The 16,706-nt window shown below is 51.2% G+C and overlaps 2 protein-coding genes across 2 annotated transcripts in view; one reads left to right on the forward strand and one right to left on the reverse strand.

Annotated features, from left to right (window-relative positions):
• The window catches only part of POLR2B (RNA polymerase II subunit B), a 20,141-nt gene extending 20,027 nt beyond the window's left edge, over window positions 1-114 (reverse strand). The window contains exon 1 of the mRNA XM_075708677.1: window positions 62-114. Within this exon, the coding sequence (XP_075564792.1) occupies window positions 62-80 (19 nt within the window). The 5' untranslated portion in view covers window positions 81-114. The remainder of the gene's footprint in view (window positions 1-61) is intronic.
• Window positions 79-10,460, forward strand: NOA1 (nitric oxide associated 1). The gene is given in 9 exon segments (XM_075708679.1): window positions 79-254; window positions 293-332; window positions 335-1,319; window positions 2,034-2,198; window positions 3,062-3,258; window positions 5,652-5,783; window positions 7,965-8,081; window positions 8,838-8,955; window positions 9,536-10,460. Coding segments are annotated over 9 exon segments (2,136 nt in total). The 3' UTR covers window positions 9,742-10,460.
• The last annotated feature ends 6,246 nt before the right edge of the window (window positions 10,461-16,706 follow it).

Consider the following 16,706-nt stretch of genomic DNA (forward strand, 5'->3'; position numbering starts at 1 on the left):
ACCCGGGCGAACCGGGGAGAAGGCCCAGCGGGGAACGGCCCTGCAGCCGCAGCGCCCTCACCTTCGTCCGCGTCGTACATGGCGGCGGCGGGAAGAGCCGCGGGCGGCGGCAGCCGAGAGAAGAAGGAGGAGGAGAAGGAGACGGAGGAGGAGGGCGGCGGCGGTGCTCGGGGCTCAGCACCCAAGCGAGCGGCGGCGAGATGGCGGCGGAGCGGCGCCGGCGCGACCTGCGCGCGTCACGCGCGGGGCGGGGCGGCTGCGCGCGCCGTCTCCCAGGAGGCCGTGCGTGGCGGGGGGCGGGAACCGCGCATGCGCGGCTGCTAAGCCCCGCCCCCCGCCCGCCCGCCCCGGGCGCGCCGGCCCCGCCATGCACCGCCTGGCCCCGGCGCTCCTGGCCCGCCTGGCCCGCTCCCGGCCCTGCGCCCCGCTGCTGCGGCGCGGAGCGGCGGCAGCCAGCGGCGAGGAGGAGGTGTTTGTGTTCCCCGAGTACGAGCCGGAGCAGAGCGAGGCGGCAGCGGCAGCGGCGGCGGCGGCGGCGGCGGCAGCGGCAGCGGCGCCCCGCCGGGAGCGGGAGCCGGGCAGGGAGCGGCGGGAGCGGGTCCCGGTGGGGCGGCCCGACCCCTCGGTGCCGCCGAGCGGCGTGAGCTGCTCGGGCTGCGGGGCCGAGCTGCAGTGCCTCGACGACGCGGCGCCGGGCTTCGTGCCGGCGGAGAAGTACCGGAGCCTGTCGGAGGGCCCGGCCGGCGCGGCGGGGCTGCGGGGCGCCGTCTGCCAGCGCTGCTGGCTGCTGGCCCACCACGGCCGGGCCCTGCGGCTGCGGCTGCCGCCCGAGCAGCACCGGCTGGTGGTGAGCGCTGCCCTGCGCCGCCCGCTGCGCCACGGCCGCGGCCCGCTCCTCCTCTACCTCCTGGACGTGCTGGAGCTGCCCGACCCGGTGCTGCCCCAGCTGCTGGGGCTGCTGGGCCCCGACGTCCCCGCCGCCGGGCTGCTGGTGGTGGGCAACAAGGTGGACCTGCTGCCCGCCGACTCCCCCGGGCACCTGGGGCGGCTGCGGCAGCAGGTGGCGGCGGCCTGTACCCAGGCCGGCCTGCGCCAAGCCCCGCTGGTGGATGTCCGCCTGGTGAGCGCCAAGACGGGCTTCGGCCTGGAGGGGCTGGTCAGCCGGCTGCAGCGGTCCTGGAGGTGCGCCGGCGATGTCTACCTGCTGGGCGCCACCAACTCTGGCAAGTCGACGCTCTTCAACGCCCTGCTCTGCTCCGACTACTGCAAGTCCCGTGCTCGTGATGCCGTCGACAGGGCCACCGTCTCCCCCTGGCCAGGTCAGGGGCACCGCTCTTCCCATCGTGGTGTCGGGCACTTAGAGGCCAGCTAGTCCTGGGCCGCCTGCAAGGCTTCCCTCGGCCGCCCCTGGGGCAAGGGGAGCTGTCACCGAACGGGTGCCTGCCACTCCAAAGCATCGCCGTTGTGGGCAGCGAGCTCTGGTGCTGCGCCGTGCTTCGAATCGTCGCCTTCCTCAGGGTGGCAAGGGTGGGAGTCATGCGCAGAGGGTGCTCTGTGTCTCGTAGCAGTAAGGGGGCTGGTAAACTGGAGCTGGCCAACGTGCTCCTCTGTCAGTGGGGACGGTAGCGAATCTGCATGTCTTGCCATCTCCCTGTCAATTAGGGGTGCCCTCCAGTCTAGAGAGAGACCTGGAGGTGGACTGGTGAACACCTGTAAAATAATCATAGGCCAAACCAAGCTGCCTGGAGGTGGGATTTGCCTGGGGTATATTAAGTCAGTCGTGGCACCGCCTGGCTTTGAGACCTGTTTCATCAAACCATAGGGAGAGCAGATCTCAAGCGGATGGATGCCTCGTTTCCGCCACCCTGGCTGGGGAGGCTAGTACTTTATGGGAGCAGCTGTAGTTCCACCTCCAACTTTGTGTTACTGGATTTCACCCAAAAGTTGGAGAAGCACTTTTTTTTTTCTTGCTCCTCAGAGCTTAAATGTGCCAGGTTGTCAGAGACCCAAACGTGCCTTCTGTTTTTTTCCAGGAACAACACTGAACCTGTTGAAATTTCCAATTATTAATCCTACATGTGACAGGATATTTCGAAGGCAGGAGAGGCTGAAAGAAGAGGCAACAAAAACAGAAGATCAGCTAAGCAATGAAGAAAAAAAGTACCTTAATCACCTTAAAAAGCAAGGTTACTTAGTGGGTGAGTATTGCTTGAGTAAAGGTATTGCTCCTCTGCCCCAGTGAAAATACTGCATTATACAAAGGACTGTTAACTCCTTAATTTGCTGTAGAATCCAGATGGTTTTGCAAGTAATTTCTTCCCACTCTGAAAGAACTCAGTTCCATTTAATTGTGGGAGAACATGCTATTTGTAGTAGCAATAAAAAATTTCCAAGCTTGCATTCAGGTTATTTGGGCCAGTTCTTGTTCCCTGAGTAGTGGCTGCAAGACCTCTAGCTCTTCTGTAAGTAGCATCATCAGTGTTTCTTTTGAGTACTTGTTTTTCAGCTGTTGTAGTAGCATCGCAGAGGTTTCCTCTGTGCAGTGCACCTCCCATCAGCCAGGCATTTGCTAACCTAGTTCAGGTAGCTTACAATGATATCGCAATATAGGCTATCTCTCATTCCCAAAGGAAGAAAACGAGTTTCATTTTTAAATACTCACATTTTTGCTGCAGGCCACAGGGGTTGTGCATCATTTTAGTATGTATCCAAAAGAGGGGATTGCCAGAAGATAGCTCTGATTTTCCAATAGTTTTGTGTTTGACAGTCTTAAGACATGGAAAAAAGAATGCAGCCTGCTTTACTGCAAAACGGAAATAATAGGGTATCTGATCTGGTCCCTGCTAAGGTTTTGGGGCTTGAGGAGTGCTAAGCAAGAATGATAGAAGGAATTTCTTAGCATCTTGGCTTTTGAACATGCAAATTTCTAGCCACATAGCACCTTTATCACCTTTATATTACTAATGTGCATCCCTTTTAAGCAAGGGAAGGGACAGATGTCCAATTGAAGGAGAGGCAAGTTAATAAATTAATTACCAGGAAACCTTTCATTTCAATCCAGGCAGAGTTGGAAGAACATTTCAACGGCAGAAGCCTAGCTCTGTAATTGACTTTGACCCTGACATGCTCTCGTACAGCATAGATGAAGATCCCAGACATTCCCCTAGGAAGCGTGAGGAAAAGGAAGAGTTCACACACAACGAAGTGAAGGATGCTCGCTGGTGTTTTGACACTCCAGGGATTGTAAAGGAAAACTGTGTAGGTATTCTGTGATGCTGTGTTTCAGGAGGTCAAGGTTTGGGACGACTGTTGTGCCTTAGCTGTGCATGTGGGAGAGTATTTCTGCTGCAGTCCTGAGGTTAGCATTCTTTTGGTTTGGGCCATTGTGTTAAAATATGATTTGTGTTTACTTGGGAAGGGTTCGTTGTGTTAACACTGTTGCATTTCTGAACAGTGCATACTGTGATGTTTGTGAAGGAACTGTATGACTGTGTCAGCAAACTTCCTTAGCATCTGAATGAAGGGAAGTAAGCAATAGTGCTATAAGCAATTTTTTCACCCAAAGAAGTTTGCACGTTTTTAGGTCTGCCAGTATACTGAAAAAGGTGGAGCTTAGGATAACAAGTGTTGTGTGACTGAACCAAATCTTTGAGAAAGCTTTCTCCTGTAGCTGGCAGGATCTGCAGTGTTCCTGTTAACAGCTCCAATACCTCAGGCTGACTTCAGTGTTTCAGTAGAGCAATGGCTCTGAAGCCAGTGCTGATGTCGTGCACGTGTCCAAAAAAAGTCGTGTTTTGATTTTTTATCACTTTGATATCTATGCAGAGCTGCAGGTCATCTCTTTGGGAAGATGAAAAAGTACAAGGAGATAGGAAAGTTCTGAAGAGAAGGAAGTGCTTCCTTCAGCACACACAGAAGAACTGTACTGAGACTGCACAGCTCAAGTGCAGGTGCTGCTTTCATGAGCGCTACTGGTTTTGTAGCAGATATGTTTGCCAGATCGTAACCCACTCTACTGTGGCTCTTTGCTCTCTGATAGCTGGTTAGTGTCTGGTTTAAAGACAGTCATCAGCTTAGAGACCTGGTTTGGTAACTGGAGATTGGATATGTTCTTCCTGTCTTCTGGAGTTGAGTAAGTGTGGAAAGGAAGTGAGCTTTCCTGCATCCAGAAATACTTGCTGCCATTTCTGATTTTGATTATCATTGCTGTGCCTTTGGAGAGCTACATGCCAAGTTTCAGATCAAATTTTGTTTCTGCGGTCAGTGTTAGATCTGGCTGGAGGACAAGCAGATGGTCTACGTGACAGATTTTGGCAGGGGAGATTTCTAGTTATGAGCAGGTTTGTTTTTTGTTTTATTTTGGAAGAGGAGGAAGGGAAAGTGGCTGTTAGCATAGGATGGAATTACGTTTTTGTCCTTACTCCTTCGAGGTTTGTTTTCAGCTGCTTCCTCATGACTCGTTCCAAAGCCAAACTTCTGGAAAGCATAGAAAAGGATTACTGATGACTCTCAGATTTTGGTTTAAGCATTGCCAAACACATCAGAAAATGTACAGCTAGCAGGGCAAAGCCTCCTGGTCTTTTAGAACCAGTGTTGAAGGCTGCCCTGACCTTCAGGCTAAAGGTTGTCTGCTTGTGAACATACGAAGAGCATTCAGGGTTCTGGCTGCACCACAACCCTTGTTAGTTTGGTCTTTTAATGCTGAATTGAGGTTAATCCTCACGGCCAGACTGCTAGAAACTTGTATTTGCATGACTGTGGCATGCATGGGGCACAGTTGGAAGCATTTCCGCTGTCAGTTCCCTCCCTGTGTTTAGCAAAGAGACGCCATCAACCTGGCAACTAGTTGTTTCCTTCAAGGCACTGCTTCTTCCACTTCTGTGCCTGCACATTGTTTCATAGCTGGGTTTGAACAGTGCTTCTTTAGGAAGCGATCAGACTGCTGTGGCTGCAGCACTGCTGGTTAAGTTGCTGGCTTTTCGGTAGACTTTGGGGTGGACCATTTTACTGAAAGAAGTTAGCACCTAAACAGATGAGCCAGCTAAGCCAGGAGATGGAAGGGAAGAGGGAGGAGAGGAATACAAGCAGCAGGAGCATTTGGAAGCCCTCGTAGATGGGAGAGCCTGTTCCACGGTGCCCAGGGTAGGGATCCACACTGTGGAGCAGGCTGGTCATCCTTCCGTTTTAGTTGTTTCACAGTCTGATCAAGTGCTTTTCTTTCAGTGAGATATTTGAGACTAGCTTTGCCGCTAGTATTGATTCGGCACTTTGTGTCACTACCTAAGTGGAATAACTCAAATGTTATAGCCAAAGGTGCTCTCTGGTTCTGCACATGGCTGCACTTATGCTAAAGCACAGTAAATCTTGTGTGAGCTTGTTCCAGCCAGACACATGATTCATGAGTCCATGGTCCAACAGGCTCCTGCCAGCTGTTTTACTTTGCTGTGGACTCTGCATTGCCATGGAGACTGGTGACATCCCTGCCTCCTGTTTCTCACTTACTGTGTGGACCAGAATTGAACTGTTCTGTTAGACGTTCTTCACACTGCTCTACTTGATCTTTTTCCTCTAGCAATGTAATACCAATATTAATTTCATTGTCCCCGTTGAAACATTTGGAATGAGTTATGGCAGCGCAATTTATTTTGCAGGTTTTAAATCTCCTGACAGAGAAAGAAGTAAAGCTGGTTTTGCCGATGCAAGCCATTGTTCCACGGACCTTCATTCTCAAGCCAGGAATGGTCTTGTTTTTAGCAGCCTTGGGACGTGTAGACTACTTACAGGTAAGGGAAGAAAGGATTTTGTGAGCAACTGCTTCATCTCTTGTTATAGTACCAGACAATAAAAGGCTTTCTGGGTAGCTTTCCCAGACCCTTTCTTTGCTGCTTTTGAGATGATGAATCTGTTAATAAAGCACTGCATAAAGTCAAAATGCCTTGGGATGGGGAGTTGGCAGTTGAAAAGTTTGACACTTGTTACTAGTGTGCAGTATTTTGTATTGTATAACGGTAACTGCTTTTGAATGCTGACAGGCGCCTTCAGCTTCATGTGCTTCCCATAACATACACAAGAGAGGGAGGGAGGGAGGGGAGTGCCAGAATTAACTGGGAAAATAGGTGGTTTTCCCCATTTCTGTGTTTCGTGAAAGCTGTCTGCCAAGAGAGAAAAGCATAGGCATTTTTCTTTCCTGACAGACCTCTCTGAAGAATTTGCCCAAGCAAGCAATTAAATGTGCATGTATTTTAGTTTTTGTAACAATATTTTTAAAAGGCACTGTATGTGTCGTGTTCCCCCCCAGCCAATTTCTTCCATTTATTAGAAATCTCATGCCATACACCTTTATGGAGTTGTGGAGCTGCCCTTCCATGATGGTTCCTCTGGAAGCAGTGGTTTCTTCCACATGTGGGTCTAGCACTTATGATAATGCCTTTCTCAGTAGTTTCCCCCATTTTGGGAAGGGTGTGAGTATATGGCTATTCCTTTGTTTCAGTCAGCTTTCCAAGATCACTATAGAAATGTTCAATTGGTACTTTGCTGAGGACATTCTTGACCTTCTGGAAGAAAACCATGGAAGTGAAGGGACCAGTATTCTGTAAGTAATAGTGTACCAGTGTGGCAGGAGAGCTCTATCATAGTTAAAGTAAGAATCCAGAGCCCCAGCCCAAAAAACAGCTTGGCAGTACAGAGGAGAAATGCCTCAGAAAAAATGCTGTTTGTGAGGAGAGCAAACCAGCAGAAAAAAAACCCGTCTTTATCCATATTGTCTTGGGCAAAGCTCTCAGAAAAGAACTAGACATGTTAGTTGGGTGCTGTCAGGCACTTGAGAAAGCACCTGGATTTGCATCGCTGACAAAGTAGGACAGTGATACAGGTGGTGACATCTTGCTGGTAGTAAACACCCTCTGCAGAAACACTGTGAGATCAGGCCAGCCTATGAGCACGTGCGAGGCCTCTCATACGATGAGGAGGATAGGATGGGCAGTCTGGCCACAGGGTTGCCTGAGGGGTTGTTTTGTCATGAGGGGTTATTTTTGTTCCTGGGAGTTGTAGAGAATGCGGCTGGTGTTGGCAGCCTGGGGAACCTGAGGTCAGGGTAAAGAAGTGTCACACCACCTCCTCATAAGAGGATCGGGCTCAGAGAGATGTCCAGTGCAGCAGTTAGGCTTTGTGCTATAAGCCTGTTCTCCATGTAATGGTGCTCCTAGCAAGCTCAGCTGTGCATATTTAGGGTCCCAGAGAGTCTCAGTATCTGCCTCAGCCCATTTCTGCATCAGTCTTGCATATCTACGTCTCCAGAGATCCTTCAAGACAGTTCTGCTCAGACCATGGTAGAGGAGCCCCTGCATCAGATTAGATCTGTGAGAAACTTGGAGGAATTGCTGCACTTGGGTTTCCTTATTTCAGACTGCTAGCAGTGTTTGTAGAGGTCTTTCCCCTCTGTAACCTTGTTTGCTTTGAGTGCAAGTTATGAGAGTGCCTGCTGAAATTGTTCTGCATTTGGTTTTTGGATAGCTTGAGAGCAACTTGGAAGCAAGTATGCTTCGATGAGAGATGCATGTTAGAAATGTAAAGTGGTAGGAGAAGAAGCACCAGACAGATGTCCATCACCTCTCATGCTAAATAACCACACTGAGTTTGGTCTTGGGAATTAAACTTGTGCAAAGATATCTCTTGGATGATTTGCCTGAGCTGAGCAGATGTGATGGCAGGGGATATGGTATTGGGGGTGCCTTGAGGCAGGATGGTGAAGCCATGGGTGCTTCTCTCCTAGAAGCTCAGCTCCCCTGTTTATATAAACCTTGGCTGCTCTGCAGTGGCAGAGGCAAGGACCCCTCCTTGGACAAGGAGGGGACATCAGTCAAACAGGTTTTCAACAAGCAGCAAAGAAACGAAGCAGGAGAGAACAATTCAGGGCTGCTTTTCTGTTATCATAAGTAACATCCTCCTCTTGTTATTTATTTCAGGGAGAAAAGCCTGCCTGGTTTTCTGTCGTGGCTTCTAACCTGTTGCCAGTCCACATTTCTACCCTGAGTAATGCAGATGCCATCTACGAGAAGCATGCTGGCCAAGAGTTACTAAAGGTAAGAGGAGGTGCTGTCAGATGCAGATAGACAGGCCATCCTGCCTGGTGAAGCACACTGTCTGGGGCACAATTGATGGGGAAGACCAGCACATGTCAGGAGTTTGGGACTTCTGCAGTGGGAAAGTGGAGATTTGCAGTGTGGAACAGTCTTGCACAGACTGCATATCTGCAGCTGTGCTAGGAGAGAGCACATGAGATGATGCATTTCTTGAACAGCCTTAAAGTGCAGGCAGCAATGGGGATACATTCCATGGCAAACCAGACTGGTTGCAACTTTCAGAACAGATTGCAGTTGAAAAATGTACTTTTCTTATTCTTTCCCTGCTGGATCCTCTGCACATCGCTGCATATTTTGGTGGTCTGACTTTTTCCTTGGTATTGCCACATACTGTGTAGCACATGTAGATTGATGGGGGACGGGGTGAGCTCTCCTTGTCCTGGCAGCTCCCTTCCTGCGCACATTGAGAACAAGTGCTGTCACTCACATCAAGGCAGCTGGCTTGAGCCACCAGCTGCATCCTGCAGTGGGAACTCCATCTCGCTCACCTCTGAGCATCCACTGGGTTGCTCTGGATGTGACCCCGATTCTGTTGGCAAACCTGAAATAACTCCTGTAGGGTATTCAAGCCAGCTCTTACTTGGATAACAACAGTCTAATATCGTTATTCCCCCTTGTGCCTTGCTGGCCAGTTTAAGGTAGGAGTGCTAAAGCATCTCTTGGCTGTTAAATCTTTTCTCCGTGTTTTGATGTTAGGTTCCCATGGGTGGGGAAGAGCGAATGAAAGAGTTCCCCCCGCTTGTCCCTCAGGACATTACACTGAAAGGAATCAGTACCACTGAGGCAGTCGCAGATATCAAGCTTTCCTCTGCAGGTAATTTAGTATTTCTTCATCAGTTTGCTTTTCAGGGTCTGCATCCTAAAACATTGATGGAAAGAGGCCTCTGAAGGGCTAAAGCCCTCTTTCCTGCTCAGAGCAGGACTGTCACCAGTACAAAATCAGGGCAGCCATGACTTTGTCCAGCTGAAGCTTGGCAACCTCTAAGAATGGAGACTGACAGCCATGCTTGTACAGGATGACCACATTGGAATACTTTATGCTCTGGCTGCCATACAAGTTCCACAGCATCAGGAATGGCTGTGACACTGGCCACTGTCCAGGTGAGAGGGAAAGGGCCGAGGACTGGAAGGCTTTATGATTGCATTTTTGGTAGTTCCCACCATCCCTCTTAAGTTCACCAGGAAAGAGCTATATCTGGGGAGCATAAGATGTGGCTTTAGGTGCTGCCTTATATTGGGAAAGGGCTGGATATTACCTTTGAGCTTGGTTTCTCAAAAATATCACACTTGGGTAGCTCAGGTTCTTAGCCAACACAGGTGAGTTTGTGTCAGAACCGTCATTCTGATACTAGTCACTTGTCTTGCTGACTGTCTGTATTTTTTTGGCTGTGCAGGCTGGGTGGCAGTGACGGCTCATGCAGAAGAGAAACTGCTGCTCCGAGCTTATACTCCCAAGGGCACCGCATTGGTGGTGCGAGAGCCTCCCCTTTTGCCGTACATCAGTACCATCAGAGGGGCCCGGATCCAAGGCAGTGCTGCTTATAGGACCAAAAAGCCCCCTTCCCTGGTGGAAAACCTGAAAACCACGGGGAGGAAATAGCACTTCTCATCATCTGAGAAAGGTAGAAGACAGAACAGCCTCTGGAGAACCTTGTTGCTTATTGATATTCAGGAAAGCTTGGACTCCTTTTTAAAGGCAAACAGGCACATTTTTTGAAAGCAGGCCTGAGGGGAAGTAAAGCGCCTGGTTTGGGGCTCCACAAGTCCATGCCTGATCCAGTTACTGAACTGCAGCCATTTTGAATGAGCCGAGTGGCTGGTACCTTGCTATGAGAGGTGAGACAGCTTCTCCCTGGGACCTGCCAGTATCTATGAGCAAATCCCTTTACCTGTTCCCTCTTGAAATACGGGGTGGAAACTCACCTGCCTGCCCTGGACTGGCTTTGCTGCTCACGGAGTAGGTCTTCTCTTGTGGATGTGCTCCTGCAGGTCAGAAACTATCACCTTGTTCTTGGAGGCTTTATGGTGTTTCCACAGTTGAAGAAGGTGGGAGGAGCGGGAAATGCTCCAGCATGGTTATGACCCTTCTAGTGGCTGATAGTAATTCAGCAACATCGACCAAAATGAGGTCTTTTCAGTCCTTCAACATCTGTGGGAGATGAGGGAGTGCAACACCCTGCTTTTGGACACAGGAAAGGTGAATTAATGAAAAGTAGGCTGCTCATATGCCTGAAGAGGAAACTTTTCCAACTCACAGCTTTGATTTTGGTTTCTGTAGTTGCGTGAAGTTTTCTGAAACAGGGTATAGAATAAAACTTTTCAAAGACGTGTACTTCTTTGTATCCTTTTCAAATTGCTGACAAAGCACTCTTGTGTGGGCATAAGCATCCTGCTAACTACACAAAAGCTCCAGCAGGAAAGCCAGCATTAGAGGAATGTGTATCATGCTAGATCTGACAGCTGAAGAGAGGCGAGGCTGCTCCATCTCCATCCTGCCAAGTCCAGCCACTAGCAAGGCTGAAGATGTATTGCCAGTAGGTGCGGAGCACACGTACACACTGTATACATACACATCTGGCCACACAGATCACAGACACACACACACATAGATGATGGATCCCTCCAGCTGCTGGGCTCAGACCCTCAGTCTGCCCTGTAACTGCTGGTCCCTGGATGTCATTCTCCCAGTTGCTGGCACCTGGAGATGTGAGCCCCTGAGGCTGCAGCCCCACTCCAGTTACTGGTACAGTCTCACTCACAGACACGCAACTTGGCCAGGCCTCCCCTGGTCCCATGGCCTTGTGCTGTTGTTCCTAGAGACATCCAGGTGCTCTGACACCCTGAGCTGGCCCTTAGAGACCCCCCACAGCCCTTTTCTCCCAGGTCACTTCACCTGCTGTCCAGCTTGTTCTTCACTAGCAATTGCACCCTGCTCCCCACTTCAGTTGCTGCTCCTCTGATCCACAGTCTGACTCCATTTGCTGCTGTCACGTCCCCATATGCACACATGGACACAGAATGCAGAGCCCTCACCCAGGAAAGTTAGAAAGGAATTTAATTACAGGACAGATTGTGCTGATCAGGTGCAGGGTGTGCCTGTCTGTATGCATACTGACTAGCCAACTATTTACACACAACTAGCCCTCTTTATCCCCTTACGCCTCAATTTCCCACACTTGTTCCCCAAATCACCTAAACCCCTCCCTTTTTCCACCTTTGATTCCTCCCCTGAACATACCATAATAAGTCCTGTGCAATCCCAAAATGTTCTTCCCCTGCGTCCCCTGATGTGTCCCACGCCCCTAGACAGCAATCCCCCTGAGCCCAAAAGGTGACTTGGAGAGCTCCGTGACGCACAGACTCACAGCATGGTTGAGGTTGAAGGGAACTCTGGAGGTCCTCTGGTCCAACCCCCCCTGCTCAAGCAGGGCCACCTAGACCAGGCTGCCCAGGACTGTCCAGGTGGTTTTTGACCATCTCCAAGGATGGTGACTCCACAAGTGCCCTGTGCAACGCCTACGCCAGTGCTCGGTCACCCTCACAGTAAAAAAGTGTTTCCTGATGCTCAGAGGGAACCTCCTGTGTTTCAGGTTGTGCCCATTGCCTCTGGTCCTGTCACTGGGCACCACTGAAAAGAGCCTGGCTCCGTCCTCTTTGCACCCTCCCTTCAGGTGTTTGTAAACATTGATGAGACCCCCCCCCCAAGACAGAGACTTAGGGTGATGGGTTTGCTCCTGGGCAGAGGGGCTGACAGCTCTGCAAGCACAGCCCTGAAAGGGGCCCGGACCCGGACGGGGTGTTCATTCCTCAGGAGTCCTGGGTTCCTGTCCGCTGTTGTGCCCCTGTGCGGCTCTAGGCTTGTGCGGGTGGGCCTTTGATGGGTTGACGGCCCTGATGACGGGCCTGGGAGTAGCCTGGCAGGGCATTATTTGGGCTCCCCCCTCCCACTGCTGTCTCTGTGTGCTCCTTTGTGGGTGTGCAGCCCGGGCTGGAGAAGTTGCTTTAGTTTAGATGATGCCGAAAGATGCCTCTTGACTGCACTGCAGCTACATTTAGACAGCTCAACAGGGCCAGCCTGCAGAAACCCGGCACTAGCCCCATCTTGCTGCCTACACTGACATTTCCAGCCAGAGCTAACCGCAGGCATCAGTTTTTACTTACGCTGTCACACACACGGACAAGGTTTTGTGCCTTGAGGAGAACCTGTCTCCTGTTTGTAACACACTTGATTTAACAGGGGGTGTGGGAGAAGACAGTGGAAAGCGCCTCTTCTGCTTGCACCTCCTCATTTTTTCTGGGGGGGGTGTTATGCGGCGCAGCCCTAGGAAAGCAGGCGTGGAAAAAGGCACAAGCGCGCTCAGCTGAAGTGGGAGGCAGGAAAAGGGTCTGGCTGTGGTCTGTTCAAACTAGCTTGACAAATCCAAACCAGGCATCCCCTGTAACATTCCTCTGCCGCTCTAAGTCTGGGAAAGACACAACATGAAAGGCAAACAGCTCTGCATGCAGAAAGACCTGCCTCTGTTACAGCGGTGGTCCTCAGCCCAGGGGCTGGACGTGAAAAATTGCAGCCAAGGCAAGCGATTGGTGTATCAGGTCCCCTGGTTTTGAAAAAAAGAAAAAAAAAAAAAGGCATTTCACAAAGACGGGTGGGCTGCACATGGGTTCAGGGGTGCCAGAGCCGTACCCAGGAGAAAAAGCTTGCTGCCGACATGGGGATGTGCAAGGAACCCCCTCCCGTGCATGACTCCCATGCCCAGTGTCCTTTTGTGTCCAGCCCAGACGGGCAAGTGGTGAGCTGGGCTGGCACAGGGGTTTGATTTGTGCGGGTGTTGAAGGGCTTTTGCAAAAGCTGCGCTGTGCCACGAGAGCAGCAGCCAGCTAGCAACAGCCTCAGCTAGGATCAAAAATGGGGCTCCTGACAGATGCTAAACCTCAGCATGCAGGAGGTTGTAACATGGAAGCAATTAGTGCCTCAATGAAAGCACAGACATGGCTTTTATGAGCTCCCAGGGCTGAATTACACCAGAGCTGAAGACCTGCTCAGAAACACTTCTTAAAGGAAGGGCTCATGTCTGGTTTATGCCAGACAGCCTGAAAGGTAAGACAATTGCTATCATGCCTGTAGACAACAGCTAATTTCATCTTAGCACAGGAGCCAAAAGCAAAGGTGGTTTGAGTCTGTGCGCAAAAATGAGACATAAAAAGAGGGCTGGGAAGGTCCAACCCCCTGGGAAGGTCTGCTTTTCATGGGTGTCCCAGTGTGCACTAGCAGGGTGCAATCATTTATAGCTGCTCCAGAAGAGTGTATTCAGCAGAACTGCTCTGTTGGAGAACTGCACAAAAAAACAGCTCACGGCTTAGGATGGGGTAGTTAAAATACAGGTAAAATCCTACAGAAGGACAGATTTGAATATATAACAGCTAAAGCTAGCTGGCAGTGCCTTTGAGTTGGCGGGGTGTTGCAGCACCCAGGGCTGTTTGCATACCTGGACAGGGGTGCTCCCCAACTTCCCAGCAAAGCACAGAGATGGGCTGGAGCTGGGGAAGCGTGGGGTGCAGCACTGGGCCAGGCAAGGGAGGGCTGCATCTCCCCGCCGCCCTGCAAGCAGGGACGTGCCGCTGCGGCTGGGAGCCTGTGGGTTGGTTTGCTTTGGCATGCATCCGATGTGGTGCCAGCTCACCCAAAGAAAAAAAAAAGGCGGCTTCCTTTCCCTGCCCAGTGGCTATTCCCTTTTCCAAGCCGCTCATGGCAGGGGACTCTCAGTCTAGGAAAATGACCGCTGCTTTTCATGGCAGGAGCAGAACAAGTCCCATGCAAAATCTGAAATTTTGCCCACTGTTAACACTCCCAAAATAGCCTGTAATGTGTGGAGAGGTGCATTGGGCTTGGAGCCTAATGGACCAGAAGTTTCAAGCATCTGCTTCCTGCGGATTTTCCTGTGATTCACAGCTTGTCATTGCCTATAAACTTGCCCTTCACCAGCAACCGTCTTCACTGATCTTGTAGCTAAACTGCTGGGGGTTGCCCAACATGACTGGTGCTGGAGCAGAAACTTGATGGTGGGTCCATGCCCTGGCATTGCAGTGGACCTGTCCCGGTGGTTCCTCCAGTGGTGGAGGAGAGTCGTGTCCGTGCAGGTCAGCTAGCGGCATCCTGAAGCACCAGGGGGAATTCTTGACCGGCTGCTGTTGAGGATGAGTTGGTAGTAAAGTCCCATGCCACATACTGGGTGCCACAGTATGGCTGTGGCCACATCTTTGAATTATTCTGTGCCACAGGTCCACAGTCCAGCCTCACCAGGCAGAACCGATTCAAGAAAGAGGAGAAAAAGGAAAAAAAACCCTCAAACCATCAGGGTTATTCTGGCCAGCTCTGAGCAGGCCCCAGGCTTAGTGCCTTTTGGAAGGACTGGAGCAGCATACAAGCCCTTTATTAAAACCAGGACCCCAGCACAGCAGCAGGAAAGGGGCTCAGCCTTCTTTTTGGTTTTCCTCCATGACTGCAGGGCTCAGGGATGCTGAAAAAATAGTGCAAACAGCCAGGCCAGATCAGAGGGCAGGCGAACATGTGCTACGCTGCCCATGTGTTAGCTGGGGAGCGTGTGCTCTGCTGCGAGCGTGGGGTGCATGCCTCCAATGCCGCAGCTGTGTTAGGTGCGTTGCGCAAGCGCGTGCTATGCTGTGAGTGTGTGCTCCTGAAATCTCCACTTAAAAATGACTGCAGCTTGGCAGTTTCACCTCCCGAGTCCCTGCTTAAGGCACCATGCACCTGCACCAGCACTCGGGAGGTGGTCCTGCCGCTTTGTAACCACCCAGGGCGTTGCCGATGTCCCTGTCCCCCGCATCCCCACCAAAGGACCGGTCACCACCTTCGCGCTCAACTTTTTGCCGCAACTCTCCTTCATCTGTTTGTGACAGAAACAAACCCAGCCACAAACCTCATCTGTCCCCTCACCTCCAGCACGGCCTCTGCTGCCAGATGGCAGCAGTTTGAGTCCTCTGACCTATACGGGGCTAAAGGAGACCAAGAATGGCTCCTTCGGCCAGCCTGTGGGCAAGGGACAGGTTCAGCCACCTGGCTTGAGCCCAAGGGTGTCAGAGCACTGCCACAGCATTGCATTGCTGCAGGTCTGGTGCTTCCAGCAAAGGAGGGAGAGGCAGGGATCTCAATTTACCAAGCTTAAAAATACAACCTGGCCAAGAGAAGGGTTTTGCCCTTCTAGAATCAGCTTTTCCTTTGTATAGGTTATACTGTACATGAACAAGGTAAAGCCACCTGTATCAGCATGGCTAAGCTTTAAAAACAAACAAAACCAATGACCAAACCAAAATCAGGGACATAGCATTTCGGCTCCTTCAGAGCATTAGTAAAGCCTGAGTAAGGCAGCTGAATTAAGAAACGAGTTTGCTCTGTCCCCATAAAAGCCAGCAGGAATCTAAGCCACCCCCTTTTGGGCATCTCGGTGTGTGGGCAGGAGCTCACGCTGGCCTGCAAGGTACCACGGAGCCACGCACTTGTGCACAGCTACCCAGTTCTGTAAAACAGTAACTGAGCACAAAGCATCTTCTAAACGTGTTTTCAGCCTAGCAGGTTTTATCCGGGTTTTCTATCAGGAAAAAATTAGCAGGTTTTCTGCCAAGGTGCAAGGAGCTAGTCAAAGATAAGGATGACCTGACTGGTCAAATGGTTTCTCAGGTTGCCAGCCTACTTGTGTTCTCTCGTTTCAGCTAGCCTGTCCCCAGAACACCTTCCTGGGGGTGGGGGGCAGCACTAGCTGGTGGTACAAAGGGCAGGACCTCCTCTATCGATCCAGTTTGAAATCATTAACTCACACGGCACAGGCAAAGAGGCACACAAGTACCCAGACCCTGCCGTCTCTATGCCACGCTCTCAGAGCATCTCCCTTGCAGCCCACGGGCAGGCTCGGGTACCACTCCTGTTCCCTGTCCTTACTCCGGCTTTACCATAAACTGCATACACGCTGCCTACAAGGCTCCGAGGGGGGCAAACCAAAACCTGCCCCTCACCCAGGTGATGACAGCCCCTGCCACCCTGCAGCCCTCCAAGGCCATGTCCCGTGGTAGCGGTGCACCCTGCTCTTTGCTGCTTGACCACCAACTGCTCAGAAACCCAAAATTCTCATTGACAGACAAGACCACTCGGGGGGGGGGGGGGCGGGGGGGGGGCACTGCTTATGTGAAAACATTTAATCAGAGAAGACAAAAGCTCACTTATACTTTTAGAGCGTCCCAAATTGTTCAACGCTGCAGCAGCTGCATATACAACTATCCCCACAAGTTCATCAAATGTCATTTGCCTTGATCCCTTGGCAAGTAAGAATTATTCTGCCTCAGTAGGAGGTAAGAACGACCAAGCCCTAGAAGGCAGGTTAGCATCATGGGCTTATCCAGCTCAGATTTTCAAACAGGGCTAGGCTGGCAGAGAGATGAAAAGTCACCCTTGCAAGCTATACAGGGCTCCACAGCTCTCAAGCCATTTTCAATATCTATATAGACAGTAGCGTAGCCATAGGGATGATGGGTGACCTCATTTTATAAATCTAC

Source organism: Pelecanus crispus, chromosome 4 (genome assembly GCF_030463565.1).
Source record: "Pelecanus crispus isolate bPelCri1 chromosome 4, bPelCri1.pri, whole genome shotgun sequence".
In the NCBI taxonomy this organism is placed as follows: domain Eukaryota; kingdom Metazoa; phylum Chordata; class Aves; order Pelecaniformes; family Pelecanidae; genus Pelecanus; species Pelecanus crispus.